The following is a 20,000-nucleotide window of genomic DNA, read 5'->3' on the forward strand; positions in this document are numbered from 1 at the left end:
AGGAGACAGGTGAGGGTAAAAGAAAGAGATGAGGGAGGGGTAAGAGAGGGGAGAGGAGAGGAGATGGGAGAGGAGGAGGAAGAGGAGGAGAGGAGAGGAGGATAGAAAACATAGGTGGAGCTCCCAGCTTTTCAAAGTTAAAGTCCTGCCTAGTGTTTCAGGAGCCAACTGACTTATTTGAGCAGTGCAGCTCTGGAGCAGAGGGAGGGAAGGACTTTTACTTTGTAAATGTTCAATCGTTTCTGTGTGTGTGTGTGTGTGTGTTTCTGTGTATGTCAGAGTAGATGAGGAGTACTGAGAGATCCCTGCTCTACCGGCTGGTATCTCAGCAGACAACACTCCCTGCATCTCCACAAGATATTACCCGGGATGAGCAGACGCAGGGAAAAAACAAGAACCTCCATCTACCCATTCATCCAGGTGTCCAGTGTGTGTTTGTGTGGGGGGGGGGGGGCTGTATCTGGGGGTGGGGGTGAGGCTGGTGGGAGATCCAGGGTGGGGTCATCCACCCTCCGGGCTCTTAGTAAATTAACCATGCAAACATGTCAACTACATAGAGATCAACATGTTTTAGTGTGATGTCTCCAGGACACTTATTCGGCCCAGTTTAGCTTTTCTATGGAGGACTGCAGATCATTTTAAGGGAGATCTAGAAATAACTAGAACATTTAGATGCCAATCCAGAATACTGTGTTCTTCAATGTACTTCAAGTCATCGCTGGTCAACAGCAGTACCGGGGTCATTTCTCGTTCTGCTTCAGACCAAACAACTGAAGCATTATGTAACCGTCCATCTTTAATGGTCTCTGTATTCCACAGACCATCTGATAGCGTGATTCATCAAGCACCCTCATTCTCTCAGACCCATCGCGACCACTGCACCAACGGCAACCTGTGCCAGTACCATGCTAGCTATCGAGCCGGCTAGCAGGATGTGAAGCGCGGCAGAGAACGGGGTGAATTAGATTAGATTGGTGGCCGGAGGAGAACAGGGAGGGTGGGGATTATGACGACGATGATGATTGGGTGGAAATTAAAATGAAGTGGCAGGGTAATATTCTTTCAGATTAAATTAATTTAATCGTAAAAAACGGATATAAAGACAAGAGGATAAATGAAAACTCAAATAATAAAACAAAACAATGATTTCAACACAAAACTATTTATTTTTGGTGTAATTACAAATTAAAAGTGACAGAGCTTTACAACATGCCAACAGACACTAAAAACGATGAAATGAAAACAAAATGGCTGCCAACATAAAGCAGTAGTGAAATACTGCAGGGGTTCAAAACATACATATGGTGTATATGTAGACAAGTATAATAACATGTAGACGAACATACATATACAGCACAGGTATGCCATCACATGCACACAAACATACATGTACACCACAAGTACATTTACACATGTATACAAACATACGTATACACCACAAGTACGCTTAAACAAACAAAGACACGTACATGTACACAAACACACACATAAGGACACAGGAAGGAAGTCTGTTACAAACAACAAATCATATTCAAACAATTGTTGGGAAAACACTTCTTTGTTTGGGACAAACGTCTGTTTCCAGGATGCACGTTCTCAGTCTACAGACCAAACTATTCCTTCTCTAACTGCTGTCTAAGGCCCCAGGGCAAACATTCTTCATAAAGATATCAACTCTAATTCATCCCTGCAGAAGGTCCTTTAACCTAGGTGTCCAGTAAGGCTTCTCCGGTACTGAATAAATACTAGTGGAAGAACTATCTGCTAACGACTCCAACGGGAGACCGTAAACTAGATGTTCACATTCAGTAGTTCTAACAATCTTTGGAATCTTAGTTTTTAAAATTGCACACCCAACATGATTGTCTATGGCTTCAGATAAATAAAAGAAGTAAAACCATTATAAAAGTAGAGTTGTTCTATTACACCAAAAGTTTAAATGTTGGTTTCTTGCGTTTGATATATCTTACTTTTATATAAAAAAAATCAAGTTTCAGACCTTTGGTCACAGCTGGCCTGAATTAAATAGAACATTAGAAAAACTCTCTGACTAAAAAAGAATCAAGTTTACATGGTAAATAAAAAGAGTACTGCATAAATATTGCAATAACAAATCTGATATAAAACTATGCCTGGACCGTTTTGAACAATTGAGACATTTAAGTAGCTATAAACATGTTAAAGTCTTTAAGTCTTTGGAAGAGGGGATTGTCCTTCAGGCTGTCCTCACATTTTATTGCACTCATCTTAGGCTAGCTAGAGCTAAGGTTCAGGGGCTAGTGAGCTAGCATCTAGACAAGGGGCCAACTAGCTAGAATCTGGCCCGCTTTAGGAGATATCTAGGGTCTAGCTTCAGTGGCTAGCTAGTTAGCAGGGGCTTAGTGCTCCGGGGGGTGAATGTTCACATGCGTGTGCCCTCTCACACCAACACTTAACAACACTCTGAGATCATACGACTGACACAAAACAAAAAAAACATCAACTCATACCCAACACAAAAGATTGCACAAACACGGTCTTCACAATAACCATAAATATGTCTTATAAAACAAGAACAGAATCAAAGAAAAAATGATAATTAAAAAAAAAAAAACTTTTACAAAAAGCATGATGGTGAAACATATAAAGATCACATGACACCTCTCCTCGTTACAATCAGCCCATCTCACCTAACCCTTAATTACCACCAGCCAATCACTTCATTGGACATAGGGTGTTGCCTTCTTAATAAACGACACACTATGGACCCAAGCTCCTTCAATAAAAACTCTGCCTGACACACACACACACACACACACACACACACACACTATCTCCAGGGCCGGGCCTTGCCCCTGACGAACCTCCCCGAGGAGGTCCTCCTCAGCCCGCACTCCCAGCCCTTCTCCTCCCTGAAGCCCCTCTCCCTGTCCAGCCTGAACCTCCTCTCCCTCTCGATCCGCCTCCTCTCCCGCTGCCGCCGCTCCCGCTCCTCGCGGGGCAGGAGGCGGGGCAGTCGGCTCGGCCTCTCCTCCCGCAGGAGCCCCAGAGCGTGGAGCCGGCGCAGGACGCCCGGCGGCAGCTCCCTGAGCACGCGGCCGGCCAGCGCCAGCACCAGGGCGTTGGCCTGGTCGGCCAGCATGCCCACGGGCCGGCGCAGGAAGCGGCGCAGCCAGGAGGAGGCGCGGCCCAGCGCGGCGAGGCAGCGGGGCCGGGCGGGGCCGCGGTCGGGCGCCAGGCTCCGCAGGGGCACGGGGATGCGCGAGCGCAGGACGCCCCAGTTGCGCCCCGCCTTGGGGAACATCTGGTACAGGTTCCGCTCGGCCACGCCCCCCAGCAGCGATTGGCAGAGGGCGAAGAGGGGGCGGGGCAGGCGGAAGAGGAGGCGCATGGCGAGGCGCGAGAGCCGCCGGGGGAGGCGGCGCGCCGGCTTGACCACGAGCACCAGCAGGAGGTAGAGCGACAGGAAGAGGGACAGGAAGAGGGAGGGCGAGCTCAGGAAGTAGGCCGACACCAGCACCACGGGGACGTAGTAGAGCTCCAGGCTCAGCGATAGGCCGAGGCTCAGCAGGCCACACCCCCAGACGCTGACGGACAGGAAGGAGGAGAGCGACAGGGAGCAGAGCGAGCGCAGCAGGAGGAAGCAGAAGAAGAGGGCGAGGAAGAGGAGCTCGGCGGAGAGCAGCAGGGAGGAGAGCGAGGGCAGCGGGGGGGTGCGGCGGAGCGAGAGGAGGAAGACGGCGAGCAAGAGGAGGGTGAAGAAGGAGGGATGGGCGGCGATGGAGAGGGTGAGGAGCAGACAGACGGCGTGGGAGAAGAGGGAGGGGAGGGAGGAGGGGGCGGGGGGAGGAGCTGCCGCGGGGGGGGAGGGCTCCAGCTCGTCCAGGGAATGGGGGAAGTAGAACTCCGAGAGCTCGTCCAGCTCCCGTTCCCGCTGCCGCCGCCGCCGCTCCAGGGAGGGCGAGTGGAGGAGGTCGGACGGACAGCCGTCGGCCACGCCCCTGCCTTCCTCCTCTTCCTCGTCACCTTCGTCGTGCTCGCTCCACCCCGGCTCCGCCCCTCCCTCTCTCTGTGCGTCCGTCTCTTCCTCCTTCGGTCGTTCCTCCTCCTCCTGCCCTTCTGCCCTTCTGCCTTCCTCTGCCTTCGTCACACCTTCTCTCCCCTCCTCCCCCTCACCTCCCTCCTCCTCCCTCTCGCCCTCGGCCCCCCCCTCCCTCTCCTTCCTCTCCGTTCCCTTGCTCTCTTCCACACCTTTCTCCTCCCTCTCCTCCCCTCCCCTCTCCCCCTCCTCCCCTCCCACCATCACCGGGGGTCCCGGGGGTCGGGGGCGTTCCGGGGGGGCCCCCGGGCAGCCGTCTGGGGGCCCCTGGTCCCCGCTCTCACTCACTTTCAGGCTCTTGGGCTGCTGCCGGACCTCCACGGCGTGCTTCTGCCTCAGCTCCTGCTCCCGCCTCTTGTTGTACTCCATCTGGTTGGTGAGCTCCGTCTGGTGCTGCGTGCGGATCAGCTCCGCCCGCGTGCGCTGCACCAGCCCCAGCTGGCGGAACTCCACCTCCTGGGTGGACTCGTGGTGCCGCAGCAGCATGGCGCACTCCAGGTCCTTCAGCGTCTGCTTCTTGTTCAGGTCCTGGGGTTTAAAACAGAGGGTTAAAAACTACTAACTGAACATAGGTTTAAAAACGATTGATTGATCCCATTTCAGAACACTGCTTTCTGTAACTAATTTAAACATGTTTGCACTGGGAGGAAATGCTCAAAACAGAATAAAGTGCAAAAACTATGCTGCCGCATTGTGCTGGGACATTTTTAAATAATAATAATATAATAAAAATAAAAGATCCTTTTTTTTTTCTTCAGATCCTGTTCTTCTACAAGGTGCTATTATAAGATTCTCTATGTGGTCGCTGTGTGTTGTACCTCTGGGAGACGGTCCTGCTCTACTCGATATAGGATCCTTGGATCTAGGATCTAGACGATTCTACTAGAAGGTTCTAGGAGAAGGTTCTCCAGGGTGGAGGTATGTTCTCTACCTCTCTGAGCAGGCCCTGCTCTACTCTAGAGGTCCTACCACTAGAAGGTTCTCCAGTGTGTTCTCTACCTCTCTGAGCAGGCCCTGCTCTACTCTAGAGGTCCTACCACTCTAAGGTTCTCCAGGTGTGTTCTCTACCTCTCTGAGCAGGTCCTGCTCTACTCTAGAGGTCCTACCACTCTAAGGTTCTCCAGGTGTGTTATCTGCCTCCCTGAGCAGGCCCTGCTCTACTCTAGAGGTCCTACCACTAGAAGGTTCTCCAGTGTGTTCTCTACCTCTCTGAGCAGGTCCTGCTCTACTCTAGAGGTCCTACCACTCTAAGGTTCTCCAGGGGTGTTCTCTGCCTCTCTGAGCAGGCCCTGCTCTACTCTAGAGGTCATACCCCTCTAAGGTTCTCCAGTGTGTTCTCTACCTCTCTGAGCAGGCCCTGCTCTACTCTAGAGGTCCTACCACTAGAAGGTTCTCCAGTGTGTTCTCTACCACTCTGAGCAGGCCCTGCTCTACTCTAGAGGTCCTACCACTAGAAGGTTCTCCAGGTGTGTTCTCTACCTCTCTGAGCAGGCCCTGCTCTACTCTAGAGGTCCTACCACTAGAAGGTTCTCCAGTGTGTTCTCTAACTCTCTGAGCAGGCCCTGCTCTACTCTAGAGGTCCTACCACTAGAAGGTTCTCCAGTGTGTTCTCTACCTCTCTGAGTAGGCCCTGCTCTACTCTAGAGGTCCTACCACTAGAAGGTTCTCCACCTCTCTGAGCAGGCCCTTCTCTACTCTAGAGGTCCTACCACTCTAAGGTTCTCCAGGTGTGTTCTCTACCTCTCTGAGCAGGTCCTGCTCTACTCTAGAGGTCCTACCACTCTAAGGTTCTCCAGTGTGTTCTCTACCTCTCTGAGCAGGTCCTGCTCCAGGTTGTGCCGCGCCAGCAGCATCTTCCTCTTGTACTGGCGGCACTGCAGCTCGTAGTACTGCCGCTGCCGCCGCAGCAGCCCCGCCTCCTCCTCCGCCTGCATCTGCTGCAGACACTCCTTCTGCCGCACCAGCCACTCCTGCTTCTCCCGCTTCGGGGTGGACTGGTTCTCGTTCAGCTCCTGGTGGGGGGGGGGGGGGGGGGGGCGGGAACACACAAACGTCAGACACATGCACAGGCACGGTATGGTACATGCAGTACACCTGGTCAGGGTCAGGGTGAGACGCCTGAGGTGGCCAGGACACGTCTTGAGGACGGAGCATCTTAACAGTGGCCTTAAAATGCGACGCCACCGGGCGAAAGAAAACCTGGGAGGATGAAAACCACCTGGGGCAGAACCGTGACACAAGAGCTGAACAGACGAACCCGTCACGTAGGGAGTCCACACACGCTGCCAGGGACCGGATGCAATGGAGGGGGCTCGTTGAAGCCTCATGCCCCATAGGGGACGAAGAGGAGGGTGTGACGAGTACCTCGGGTTGGTCCTTACTCAGGTTCTCCAGACATACTATTATGAATACTATACTAAATTACTATTTAGCTACAAGATACACACACTGGGTCCCACCGCAGTAGGCTGCTCTGCTGGTCTGAACAGAGTCTGAGCTGTTTGTGTTGAATAGTCATGGTTCCTCTAGAGGAGTGTGTAAAGTGGTTAGCAGATCAAGGAGGAGTGGGACCCTTCCAGCTGGTCCTGGGTCAGCCACTCCGTCTTGTCGTGAGTTAGGCCTGGTGAGGTATGGTTAAGGTTAAGGTGTGCCTGTCTGAGGTGTGTCAGGTTAAGGTTAGTACCTCTTTGAGCTGGTCCTTGCGTTGGCGGTACTGCCTCTTCTGGGACTCCAGGAGGCTGGTGAGCTCCTTCTTCTGCTGGGTCAGGATGTGCTGCTGGAACTTCTTCTCCTCCGCCAGCGCAGCCTTCATCTGCAGAGGAAACACCACATCACAACCACTCATACAGCTGGACAACCTCACATCTACTGCTACCTTCTCACGCTAAGATGACTTCACATCTACTGCTACCCTCTTGAACCTTCAAAACTACTGATCAACTAGATGGACCAAGACAAGCATAACCTTGTGTTTACATTGACTGTTACCTTCTAGTGCCTACACATCTACTGCCCTCATCTGGCGATAAACTCCAAGACGAAACACATCTACTGTTACCTTCTCATACCTTCCCAGCTATTGCCTTTGTTGGAAGGTAAATCCCACCGCAACTTTATATATACTGCTACCTCTACCTTCACATGTACCCCCCCCCCCCCCCCCCCTCCTGCTCCTCCCCCTCCCCCCTCTCCTCCTCCTCCTCCCTCCCTCCCCCCCCCCTCCTCCTCCTCCCCCCTCCCCCCCCTCCTCCCTCTCCTCCTCCCTCTCCTCCCCCTCACCTCCTTGTCCAGGATGGCGTGGTGCTTCTTGGTCAGCTTGTCCCCCTCCCCAGAGAAGCTGCCCCTCTGGCCCTCCAGCTCCTTGTCCAGCCTCAGCTGGTGCTCGTCCATCTCAGACTTCAGCTTGTTCTCCAGACCCATCAGCTGCTTCTGGTGCTGCCGCCGCATGCGCTTGTACCTGCACCGGGTCAAAGGTCAGAACGGAGATGCATAGGGCCAAACGGATTCAAAACCAAACGTGTGGATCCGTTCATTTACGTCCAGCAGGCGCGTTCATACTTGGTAACGTGGTACCTTCTAGTGAATTGATGTTCATGTCATTAAGGAGCAGTAGAGGTCAGGGGTCAACCTGCTCTAGGGTTCCTACAGGTAGGCGGTGGACATAGGGGTTCGAACCCAGAACCTTCCTGCTGGGTGGCGAGTACCCTCCTCGCTATACCGCTACACAAGCGGGCATTCAGCACGACTCCCTCTCTAGACAGTGTGTGTTTGGTTTAGTTGACCGGGACCACGTACAGAACCGGTTCTATACCAGTTAGCTGAACGGTAAACACACATATGGATACCTTATGTTGGGTTATATATTTATGGGTATACATACCCTGACATCTGCTCCCTCAGAGCCGACCCCTGCTCGTGTTCTTGGATCTGTCGGGTCACCAGGCTGGCCGTTCTGATGGTGGCGAAGTGGTCCCGTCCTCGCCTCCGCCTCCCCCCACCTCCGCCCCCTCCTCCACCTCCCCCTCCCCCACCGACACCGACTCCCCCGCCTCCCACGACCCCCACCAAGGACAGGCCGTCCCGCTGAGAGTCCAACTCCGGCTGGTAGGGGTCATCGTAGATGTTGTCATGGCTCTGCAGGGAGGGAGAGGGAGAGAGAGAGAGAGAGAGAGAGAGAGAGAGAGAGAGAACGAGAGAGAGAGAACGAGAGAGAGAGAGAGAACGAGAGAGAGAGAACGAGGGAGAGAGAACGAGAGAGAGAGAGAACGAGAGAGAATGAGAGAGAGAGAGAACGAGAGAGAGAGAGAGAACGAGAGAGAGAGAGAGAGAGAGAGAGAGAGAGAGAGAGAGAGAGAGAGAGAGAGAGAGAGAGAGAGAGAGAGAGAGAGAGAGAGAGAGAGAGAACGAGAGAACAAGAGAACGAGAGAACGAGAGAGAGATCATTAAAAACATTTTTTTTGTCTTTGTGATGCATTACATGCAGACACAGACAGATACATGAACAGTCAGACAGTCAGACAGTCAGACGGACCAGTGGTTTGTGCAGGACGGAGCTGTTGGAGGTGACGGTGTGCTCCCCCTCCCCCATCATGACCATCTCTCCGCTGTCGTCCGACCCGTCCGCCAGGCTGTTGACGGAGCTGCTCTGGGAGCTGGCGCTGATTGACATGCTGGGCAGCGAATGGGAGCTCTCCATGCTGCTGACCGTCCCCGTGCGCAGCATGTACTGCTCCGCGTCCTGCCGAGACAGAGGTGTCCCTGGTTAGTGACCAATCAGCCCCCTCTGCTCCAACGTTATCAACACAATCACTCCACCAACTAACCTCAGCGTACCTCCGCTCTAATCGCTGTAATCGCTCTACATTCAAATGGAATCACATCCAAAACTTAGCTTGGGTGCCGTCCATTTAAACGTTGTAGTAAGTATGCAAGAACTATGTGATGCAGTACTAAGCCGTATGTAAATACTGTATCTGGAATATGTCTTTAATCTGTTTATCCGGCCTTAATCGAAAAAAATGCATGTGATGCAAGCAAACGTACTGAGTGGACTCAGTGACGGAGGTCAGGAATGAAGGAGCAGTGGGCAGTGTGTGTGTGTGTGTGTGTGTGTGTGTGTGTGTGTGTGTGTGTGTGTGTGTGTGTGTGTGTGTGTGTGTGTGCGTGTGCGTGTGCACGTGTGTGTGTGTGTGGCCATGTGCGTGTGTGTGTGCGTGTGTGTGTGGCCGTGTGTGTGTGTGTGCGTTTGCGTGTGTGTGGCCGTGTGCGTGTGTGCGTGTGCGTGTGCGTGCGTGTGCGTGTGCGCGTGTGTGTGTGTGCGTGTGCGCGCGTTACCTCCTCCTCCTCCGCCCCCTCGGGTGCTGGCCCGTTGTGGACCTCGTGGAACAGGATCTTCTTCATCTTGCGGTACTGCAGGTTGTCCAGCTCCCGCACCGCCTCCTTGGTCCGGGTGATCAGGTCCATCACCGCGGTAACGGGACGCTCCCTGCACAAGAAGTGATGCTGCGCAGGTACGGGAGGGGTCAAAGGTCAATAAGTGTTTGGGATGAACAAAGGATCTCTGCGTATTTTTAATTTAGACAACACTAGCAGTATAACTTGTAGAGTACTATGATCCAGTAGTATTTAACCAGTAGATAACACCAGCAGTATAACCTCTAGATTCCTAGGACCTAGAAGTATTTAACCTGTGGAGAGCTCCAGCAGTATAAGTAAGATGTAACTGGTAGAGAGTACTGTAAGCCTGTACCTTGAGCAGCACATCAGAGGTAGGTCTGTCCTGAGCGATCTTCTGCAGGCAGGAGTCCACAAAGTTCCGGAAATAATCGGACCTGGGAGAGAGAGCAAATGATGGGGAGGAAGAGATAGAGGTAGAGATGGATGGAGAGAGAGAGAGAGAGAGAGATGGAATGGTAGAGACAGGGGTGAAAGCAGAGGTAGAGGTGGAGAGAGAGGTAGAGATATATAGAGAGATAGAGACAGATGTAGAGGTAGAGAGAGTACGAGATGGAAGGTAGAGATAGATGGTAAGAGAGACAGGTGAAAAGGTAGAGGTAGAGATGGATGGATAAGTATATAGCAAGAGAAAGAGATGGAGAGATAGATAGATAGTAAGAGAGAGAAATATAGTCAGTTTATCAAGCCAGTGGAAGGCTGTGGTTGTGTAGAGCAACAGAACTCCTGGTAACACTGGTCCAGAGCGCTGACTAACTTAAGTCGATGGACTATCCCCTGAGCAGGCTGATTTGTCGACGGAGCTAAGAGGAGCGAGCCCCAGGGGTGAGTCCTGTAGCTCAGGGGTAAGGGGGGGGGGGGTGTACACGGGGTTGGCGATGGGGGTCTTACCAGTGGCTGGACTGCAGGATAGGGCTCTCGTTCTGGGCTATGTGGTATAAGGCACTCATAGCATTCATGTTGAACAGAGGAGGCTTCCTCTCCGCTACGGGGAATGAGGAAGAAGAAGGTAAGAGGCAGGCTTCAGCTCAGGGCTATACAGCTAACCACATCGGCTTATTGATTGTATCCTACGTTTTACATACTATCTTGTTTTTTTAATGATGCTTCGTGCTATCGCGCTAATGCGCTATTCTCTTTTGCTGCTTTAACACTGAACATGTCCCTGCTGTGTGAGTAATGGAAGAGGATCTTTTCTTATTAACCTCCATTGCTTTATGCAGGTAACATTAGCATACCTAGCTCTGCGCAGGAAACAATAGCCTAGCTAGCTCTATGCAGCTTACATCAGCCTACATAGCTCTATAGAGGTACCATATTTAGCTCTATTCAGGTAACATTAGCATACCTAGCTCTATGCGGGTAACAATAGCCTAGCTAGCTCTATGCAGCTTACATCAGCCTACCTAGCTCTATAGAGGTACCATATGTAGCTCTATTCAGGTAACATTAGCATACCTAGCTCTATGCAGGAAACAATAGCCTAGCTAGCTCTATGCGGGTAACATCAGCATACCTAGCTCTATGGAGGTACCATTATCATACGTAGCTCTATTCAGGTAACATTAGCATACCTAGCTCTATGCGGGTAACAATAGCCTAGCTAGCTCTATTCAGCTAACATCAGCCTAGCTAGCTCTATGGAAATACCATTATCAAACGTAGCTCTATTCAGGTAACATTAGCGTTCCTAGCGCTACACAGGTAACGGTAGCCCACCTAGCTCTATGGCCGTGATGCCTAGGGACCACACGTCCACCTTGCCGTCGTACTGGCCCTCGTCCATGGCCAGGATCACCTCCGGGGCCATCCTGCAGTGAGGGGACCGACAACCTCAGCCGATGGAGGCTACCTCCACATGCACAGCAAAGGCTCATCACAGATTCAAACGTCTGTAGCTACACATGGTTGTTTGGGGACAATCTGTGCTCCGTATAAAGGACTTTATGTGTGAAACATGCCATGTTACATACTGTTCAATCAAATCCAACACAAGGAAAAAGTCTGATATTACTGCTGGGAGAAATAATACCACTTCAGTATCATGATTTAGGGTACAGCATGGCTAGCACTGAAGCTAAGCTAGCACTGTATCATGGCTCAGGTTGTAGATGAGTTTACATTGTAACGCGGCTATTGGTGGCAACAGGGCCAAGGGGATTACCAGTAAGGCGTTCCCACAAAGGAATTGGCCGGGGCGCAGATGGAGGCGGAGCCAAAGTCTCCAAGCTTCACCTGACCTGGCTCGGTCAGCAAGATGTTACCTGCCTTCACATCCCTGGAGGAGGGAGGGAGGGAGGGAGGGAGGGAGGGAGGGAGGGATAGACAGACAGACAGACAGACAGACAGACAGACAGACAGACAGACAGACAGACAGACATGAAGCAAGACAAAATGTAAGAATGGATACAGTCTGAATGTGTGTACTTGTGTGTGTTTCCTCTCTTTTATTGATGTGCGAGTGTGTGTGCACACTACCAGCATGTTTGTTTGTGCGTGTGCATGTATGTGTGTGTGTCTGAGGCGTTACCTGTGAATCATGTTGTGTGAGTGCAGGTAGACCAGACCCTGCAATGCACCATGGGTAATGGCAGCAATCTCCACTTCCTGTAGGGGCTTCTTATGGACTGGAGAGGAAAACACACATCATCCAGATGTTTACACATCTGTCTCAAACACATCCAGATGTTCATAACATTCATCTCCTCTGCCACAATCAGTTGTTTACACATCTGTCTCCAACACATCCAGATGTTCATAACATCCATCTGTTCTACCACAACAGATGTTAACCTATCTGTCTCCAACACAATCACATGTTTATGACATCCCTCTCCTAACAACCAGATGTTTATAACATCCATCTCCTAACAACCAGATGTTTATAACATCCATCTCCTAGCAACCAGATGTTTATAACATCCATCTCCTAGCAACCAGATGTTTATAACATCCATCTCCTAACAACCAGATGATTATAATATCCATCTCCTAGCAACCAGATGTTTATAACATCCATCTCCTAGCAACCAGATGTTTATAACATACATCTCCGAGCAACCAGATGTTTATAACATCCATCTCCTAGCAACCAGATATTTATAACATCCATCTCCTAGCAACCAGATGTTTATAACATCCCTCTCCTAACAACCAGATGTTTATAACATCCATCTCCAAGCAACCAGATGTTTATAACATCCATCTCCTAGCAACCAGATGTTTATAACATCCATCTCCTAGCAACCAGATGTTTATAACATCCATCTCCTAGCAACCAGATGTTTATAACATCGGTCTCCTAACAACCAGATGTTTATAACATCCATCTCCTAGCAACCAGATGTTTATAACATGAGTCTCCAGTACGCTCACCTTCCAGCAGATCGGAGGCAGAGCCAAGGCAGTATTCCATCACCAGCTGGAACAACAGCATATGATCACGTTAATTAAGGTTTCTTTCATTACAAAAAATGAAAGAGATTTTGAGCTTTCAAAATATTTTGAAAGCTCAAAATATATTTCCAATGGTTTTGAATTGAGGATCGAGAAAGGGAAAGAAAGGTTGGGGAGAGAGTAGAAGGTAGAGAGAAGGGTAGGCATATAGAGTATACTAACCCATGCAGTGTGGTATCATCCATGGTAGAGAGTTAAAGAGAGTAGAAGGTAGAGGTAGAGAGAGGGGTAGGTATAGAGGGTATACTAACCCATGCAGTGTGGAGGTCATTAAAGAGAGTAGAAGGTAGAGGTAGAGAGAAGGGTAGGCATATAGAGTATACTAACCCATGCAGTGTGTTCCCCTCAGGTAACATCCATGGCAGAGAGAGTTAAAGAGAGTAGAAGGTAGAGGTAGAGAGGGGTAGGTATAGAGGGTATACTAACCCATGCAGTGTGGTAACATCCATGGCAGAGAGAGTTAAAGAGAGTAGAAGGTAGAGGTAGAGAGAGGGGTAGGTATAGAGGGTATACTAACCCATGCAGTGTGTTCCCCTCAGGTAACATCCATGGTAGAGAGAGTTAAAGAGAGTAGAAGGTAGAGGTAGAGAGAGGGGTAGGTATAGAGGGTATACTAACCCATGCAGTGTGTTCCCTCAGGTAACATCCATGGTAGAGAGAGTTAAAGAGAGTAGAAGGTAGAGGTAGAGAGAGGGGTAGGTATAGAGGGTATACTAACCCATGCAGTGTGTTCCCTCAGGTAACATCCATGGTACTCGACGGTGTTGGGATGTCTCAACTTCTGGAGGAACTTCACCTCCTTTATGATGTCCTGCCATTTCTACATAAATCGATTAATGGATTAACACAATCATACACAAAAACATGAATAACATACATGAATACTACAAATAGCTATTACCAGTAGCAGCTCCCACTAGCTGCTACCAGTAGCCGCTACCAGTAGCTGTTAGAGGTAGTCTCTACCAGTAGCCCTACCAGTAGCCCTACCAGTAGCTGTTAGAGGTAGTCTCTACCAGTAGCTGTTAGAGGTAGTCTCTACCAGTAGCCCTACCAGTAGCCCTACCAGTAGCTGTTAGAGGTAGTCTCTACCAGTAGCTGTTAGAGGTAGTCTCTACTAGTAGTCGTTCCAGGTATATGCTAGCAGTAGCTGCTGGAGACTCACCTCGTTGGACTGCTTGCCGCTATAGGACATCTTCTTGATGGCCACGACCTCATTGGTGCGGATGTCATGCGCCTGGAGGATCACAAAGGTCATTGAACAATCAAACAACCAATCAAAACACAAAATGTAAATAATAAAGAATAAAAATGTATCTTCATATTTGAAGGGATAAGACAAATCCCCTCACCCTGCATTAAAAGGTCACTATAAACGCTGAGGCTGTAATACTGCGTGATGCATCCCCCTGCATCCACGCCTGGCCTGGGGGGTGTACTCACAAAGTATACGGCTCCGAAGCTCCCATGGCCGATCTCCCGGAGGTCTGTGAACAGCTTCTCGGGGTCATCTCTGTAGAAGAGCTCCGCCACCTCCGGGTCCTTCAGGCTTCCAGCCCGGACACTCGTGGGCATTGCCAGCGCCTGACGACAAATAGGACCATCGGTTTAAAAGCTGCTGTAGGTCCTGGCTGAAACTGCCCAACCGGGCTCATTCAATCCGGCCCCCTAATCATCCTCCTCTATAATTGGCTGACTCATTAATTCCCTCGCTCTCCACCTCAAGCTGGTGTGTGGTGAGTGTTCTGGCGCAGGCTGGGTGCCGTGCATCACCCCAGTGGGGGCTACACACTGTCGGCCTGAGTGAGGTCCCCCCCTTCAGTGTTAAGCGTCTCTGAGTGGGAGAAAGTGTTATATCAATTCAATCCTTCTTCTTCTTCTTCTTCTGTACGACGATTCACGAACTATGATGCAAGCGTGAGGATTAAGGAATGCCATAACCAACTGCAGCTATCAGTGGGTGAGATGCGCTCCTTGCAAATATCCGTTCCGGTCGACTGCACCCCGGCCTTTGTATGAGAGGACTTCGATTTTAGCTCCTGATTCATTTCTGACTCATCAGTGCCTCTCTTCCCTGATCGCTATGGAGGATTCATCCTGCCTGTTGGTCACAAGCGTTATTGTGACTCCCCCACAGGTCGAAGAATGCAACACTTCTCCGTGGCAGACACGGGGAGGAAGGGAGCAGAAAGGACACAGGGGCGTTATTGGGAGTGTTTCTATTCTAAATCATCCACTCTTTTCTACCTTGTTTCTTAGCGACTCTGATATAGTTCCTACCTTGCTTTTTACTACTCGTCAGGTTAACAACATTACAACCAAGTCAGGTGAAATACTAGGAGCGCGTGGTGGTGGGACTTCTTTGGACATTGGGGTTTGAAAACAGAAACTGTGGAGTGAAACACCCTAACCATGAGAATATCCTGTCCTAGATTGACCTCTGGGGAGGCACACATACTGGAGTCTAGCACATGTCCCGACAACAGTCTTAAAACAAGTTATCCGTAGCACAGGATAAAAAGATCCTCCCAAAAACCAGAACAAGTTTGTCCACCCCAGCATGATTCAACCTCATCCAACTACTGGAATAAATCTACTGTTCAATGAAGATGAGACAAAGCTAAATCTTAAGTAACTATGAATATACAAAGTGAAAAAGATTATTTAAATATAGGCTGTTATTATCATAGAGAAATATCAACACAAGATGTCAGAAGATATGGGGAAGTGTCGGTCAGCAATGGGTTTCTTTATCACATTCACATTACTCATTAATAGATCAAGATTTCACTGAGGAAGTCTGGGGGTTGACTAAAAACAAGAAGTGTTCTGTCGACCATCATGCTGGCTCTTTTCAAACGCATCGATCTCATGAAAGGAACAGATCCTGTGGCCTGTCAACACTAAAGCATTCTGAAGGTGTTTTCATTGGTGCAGAATACACCTGCAAACATATTCTGCAAAAATACAGATTCACAAAGCATATTTCTACATTTATAATTGGGGGATGATAATCGGATAGTTATCATTATACGCGATGGGGGGTTTGAATCGACATGCATGGAGAATTTTGCACTTGGCTGGTTAATAAGGCTATCATAGTCCACTGGCACAGAAACACAATATGTATGGAGAGACGGATGGCTACCGTCAGCCAGCCGTTGAAGCAGCAGGCCGACAACAGGCCTTTATTATGACATGTCCATGTTTACACTCCAACCTTCATACAACAATCCTGCATACGAGACGGACAGTATATTTATTGCATTGTATATCCCGACAAGATACAATAACTGGTGCGGATAAAATACTGTCCGTTATATACAGAGGTGGCATTAGTGTTGATCTGATGAGAGCTGGGTGAATTTATTGGCGTGTATGCACATCACACCTGACAGGCCACCTAACCGGGCAAGTCAATAATCAATTCATCAATTAGATGATCAATGTTTCAGGTCTCACCGTGGCTTATGGTATCCACTGTAGCTAGCCGGGGCTAGCTAACCGGCCTGGGTGAGAAGAGTCTGGTCTCCCTGCGGCTTCTGTCCTCGTCTTTCTCAGGTTTATTCAAAACCAACCCGCCGCAGTCCGTCCATCCTGGCTCTGAATCAGTGTCCTCGCCATGATCGATTATCTATTATCTATCGGTTGGCTACCCCGGCTAGCACAGCGCAGCATCCGTTATGTGTCCGTTTATCAGCCCGCTAGCTGCAAGGTAGCTTAGCAGGCTAGTGGAGTGACGTCTACAAGGTAGCCTAGCAGGCTAGCTAGGGGTAGTTTAACGGGCTAGCCGAGGGTAGCCTAGCCGGCTAGCGGAGGTGGCGACAGCGGAGCGATCTTCCCAATGAAAATCAGTGGTTAGTTCGAGCTAAACGTTAGCTTGGATGCTAGCGGTGCAGGGGAAGATAATAATAAAATACTGGAGCATGAATTGCAAACTTGTCCCCTCCGCTTATCGCTATAAGCTGTCATTACGTTGGTGTCGATCTCATCTCCGATTTTGACATTTTCTTTTTCTCCGATCCCATTCGGTGTTGTGCGTCCGGGACTCGGTGATGGCGGAGCGGGGCTGGAGCCGAGAAGAAAACGGAAGCTGAGTTGTGACGCTCAGGGCGGAGACGGTCCGCAGCGAAGCCCCCCTGTCACCCGGAGTTCCAGCAGAGATCACTGGTGTTCAAATGAGGGAAAACATATTGATAGTTTAATGTTATCATATTACATTCATGTTGGCAGGAAAAATTGCTTATTTTTGGCAGCATTGGTTGGTTGGCTCATGTGAACACAATCAGTATCCATATAATTTTTCAAAGCATTTTATTTCTTTTTATACACAAAAATATACACTAACCCTTACACACACACACACACACACACACACACACACACACACACACACACACACACACACACACACACACACACACACACACACACACACACACACATATATAGGCCTACTCAAACCTACACAAACATTGTAATGGAATATTAACATTATGAGTTATAATGGAACTATTGACAGGTGACAATATATTAGACAATGGACATAGTGAATGATTGCCACCTGATGAGCACACACCATTACACACACAAAACACAAACCTATAAATAGTCTTAAACACACACATAGACTAAAACACAGACCTCAAACAAATATATTGTGTGAATACAGCTAGACCAGAACCTGCAGTTCACCATGGGTAATGGCAGCACTCTCCACTTCCTGTAGGGGACACCTATACATGCACACACCTATAAACGTAGGAGTATGGCTCAGACCCTCTCAAAATCTTCAGAGCTCCAAAAAGATGTGACCTTTGAACCCTGCCAGCGGACCAGGGCCGGGAGGATGACCTGGGCAGGATTAAGGCTCTTATGCAAACAGATTTCATATGAATTTACATAAGACCATCCTGGCCACTAGTCAGCAGGGATGCTGCTCCCTGACGACTGCTGCCACGGCAACGCCATCCATCACACACATCAGTTTGGCCGCGGATTTCCTGGAAGAATATAATCCTCCAATATACCTAAATATAAAATACAAATATAATCCTTTCCTCTACATAATGTAATCAATGCTGACAGATTATAACACTTTAAAAGATTAACTCACATCCTAGCACTCTGTAATCCAGCCACTTTCTAATTGATGAAAAAACATTTGTGTGAAAACAATGATGGCGGTCAGGGTCAGGGTTCTTCTGACCCAGACACAAGCCGGCAGCTTTCTGGGGGTTTCATTTCATCAAGATATTAAGATAAGACGATATGATCCCAACCCCTGATCACGGGATGTTCGGATCTATGTTTCATGGCAGAGAACAGTTGCCCAGATGAAGAGGATGTTAAAACCTGCCAGCGAAGTGATTCTACAACACCAGTATTCAGGACTATATCAATTCATCACAGAACTGTTTTAGCTTTAGGTCATAAATAAACAAAGTTTATCGATGAACTAATATAGTCCTGGTTCTACACTGACCGGGTTCTACATACACTTGGTTCCAGATGTGGTTCTACACTGCTCTGGTTCTAAACTGACCTGGTCTGGGTGTGACCTGGATCCGAGCAGTTTGACCTGCTTGCGTGTCGATAGGTGAGTGTGAACTTTAAATAAGGAACCTGATGAGGCCAGCGGTTACTGCGAGCGGCCTGTCTGGTTGTCAGATGGCAGAGTGGCTCACCGGCTCTGGACTACAGACCTCTGCTCAGAGATCAGAGCCCTGAGGGGAGGATAGAGAGAGAGAGAGAGAGAGAGAGAGAGAGAGAGAGAGAGAGAGAGAGAGAGAGAGAGAGAGAGAGAGAGAGAGAGAGAGAGAGAGAGAGAGAGAGAGGGATGGAGAGAGAGAGGGATGGAGAGAGAGAGAGAGAGAGAGGGATGGAGAGAGAGAGAGAGAGAGGGGGGGGAGTGAGGGAGAGAGAGAGAGAGAGAGAGAGAGAGAGAGAGAGAGAGAGAGAGAGAGAGAGAGAGAGAGAGAGAGAGAGAGAGAGAGAGAGAGAGAGGGATGGAGAGAGAGAGAGAGAGAGAGAGAGAGAGAGAGAGAGAGAGAGAGGGATGGAGAGAGAGAGGGATGGAGAGCGAGAGAGAGAGGGATGGAGAGAGAGAGGGATGGAGAGCGAGAGAGAGAGAGGGATGGAGAGAGGGAGGGAGGTTGGATCACATGACCTGCCCCCTGCCAGTCACTTCACTGCTCCATCAACACAGCAATCCTCCACACACCCTGCACCCGGCCTACAGGACACACCACAGACCGGCGCATACAGACAGAGAGACAGACAGACAGACAGACAGACAGAGAGGACAATCAGACCAACAAAGGTAGGGGTTGGACCATTTGACCAGGACAGACAGACAGGAGTTAGACGAGGAGAGAGAGGAGAGACAGCACAAGGAGGGAGAGAGCGAACAAGGGCATCTTCTGGTTGTCTTTATGTTCCTGGAGAAAGACACACACTCACAACACGGTGAGTTTCTAAACCTTTTATTGAATATCTGAGAATACAGCCTGACTAAGGGAAACACAATAGAGTGACAACTGTTTGGAATGATCACGGACCAACTGGACTATGTATTCATGCATATTGATCCGTTATTAAATAAAAGATTCACATTTGTTAAAGAAACTGTGATAGCTTTAACAAATTATGTAGAATCTTAACTGGCATGTACAATGTGATTGTAAAATATCATCTATCTACATTGTAATCATTTACAATTGAGTTATTTTGAGAATGAAAGTGAATTCAGATCCATGGTTTAGGGGGCATCTTGCTGAGGGGGGCTGTGGACACTGGCGCTGGGGCTCCCTTTCACTCAAACACCCGGACCACTGGAATACACTCCCCCACATGGAGTTATATCGTTTAATAGTTAGGGTTAGAAGACATCTCCTACTTACTTCTCCTGTCTCCTCCTGTCTCCTCCTGTGTCCTCCTGTCTCCTCCTGTCTCCTCCTGTCTCCTCCTGTGTCCTCCTGTCTCCTCCTGTGTCCTCCTGTGTCCTCAGAGA

General features: G+C 49.4%; 2 protein-coding genes across 5 annotated transcripts in view; one reads left to right on the top strand and one right to left on the bottom strand.

The window, feature by feature from the left end:
• The window catches only part of taok2b (TAO kinase 2b), a 20,488-nt gene extending 3,403 nt beyond the window's left edge, over window positions 1-17,085 (bottom strand). The window contains exons 1-18 of one of the 3 annotated variants that reach the window (XM_056577110.1): window positions 16,451-17,085; window positions 14,432-14,572; window positions 14,154-14,225; window positions 13,707-13,808; window positions 12,908-12,953; window positions 12,063-12,159; window positions 11,697-11,810; window positions 11,252-11,343; window positions 10,424-10,517; window positions 9,828-9,909; window positions 9,413-9,580; window positions 8,610-8,816; window positions 8,155-8,212; window positions 7,959-8,100; window positions 7,358-7,535; window positions 6,762-6,890; window positions 5,887-6,090; window positions 4,367-4,606 (exon numbers count right to left, since the gene is read on the bottom strand). In XM_056577110.1, coding sequence (XP_056433085.1) covers window positions 4,367-4,606; window positions 5,887-6,090; window positions 6,762-6,890; window positions 7,358-7,535; window positions 7,959-8,100; window positions 8,155-8,212; window positions 8,610-8,816; window positions 9,413-9,580; window positions 9,828-9,909; window positions 10,424-10,517; window positions 11,252-11,343; window positions 11,697-11,810; window positions 12,063-12,159; window positions 12,908-12,953; window positions 13,707-13,808; window positions 14,154-14,225; window positions 14,432-14,563 — 2,157 coding nt within the window. In that variant the 5' untranslated portion in view covers window positions 14,564-14,572; window positions 16,451-17,085. Of the gene's footprint in view, window positions 1-1,090; window positions 4,607-5,886; window positions 6,091-6,761; window positions 6,891-7,357; window positions 7,536-7,958; window positions 8,213-8,609; window positions 8,817-9,412; window positions 9,581-9,827; window positions 9,910-10,423; window positions 10,518-11,251; window positions 11,344-11,696; window positions 11,811-12,062; window positions 12,160-12,907; window positions 12,954-13,706; window positions 13,809-14,153; window positions 14,226-14,431; window positions 14,573-16,450 lie in introns of those variants that run through there. The other 2 variants (XM_056577109.1, XM_056577111.1) reach the window with 2 other exon arrangements.
• Window positions 17,086-19,999: 2,914 nt separating this feature from the next.
• cabp5a (calcium binding protein 5a) overlaps window position 20,000 on the top strand; it is a 4,325-nt gene continuing 4,324 nt past the window's right edge. For both annotated transcript variants that reach the window (XM_056577112.1, XM_056577113.1), the window contains exon 1: window position 20,000. This exon is cut by the window's right edge. In XM_056577112.1, the coding sequence (XP_056433087.1) occupies window position 20,000 (1 nt within the window).

The sequence above is a fragment of the Gadus chalcogrammus genome, chromosome 18, assembly GCF_026213295.1.
Source record: "Gadus chalcogrammus isolate NIFS_2021 chromosome 18, NIFS_Gcha_1.0, whole genome shotgun sequence".
In the NCBI taxonomy this organism is placed as follows: domain Eukaryota; kingdom Metazoa; phylum Chordata; class Actinopteri; order Gadiformes; family Gadidae; genus Gadus; species Gadus chalcogrammus.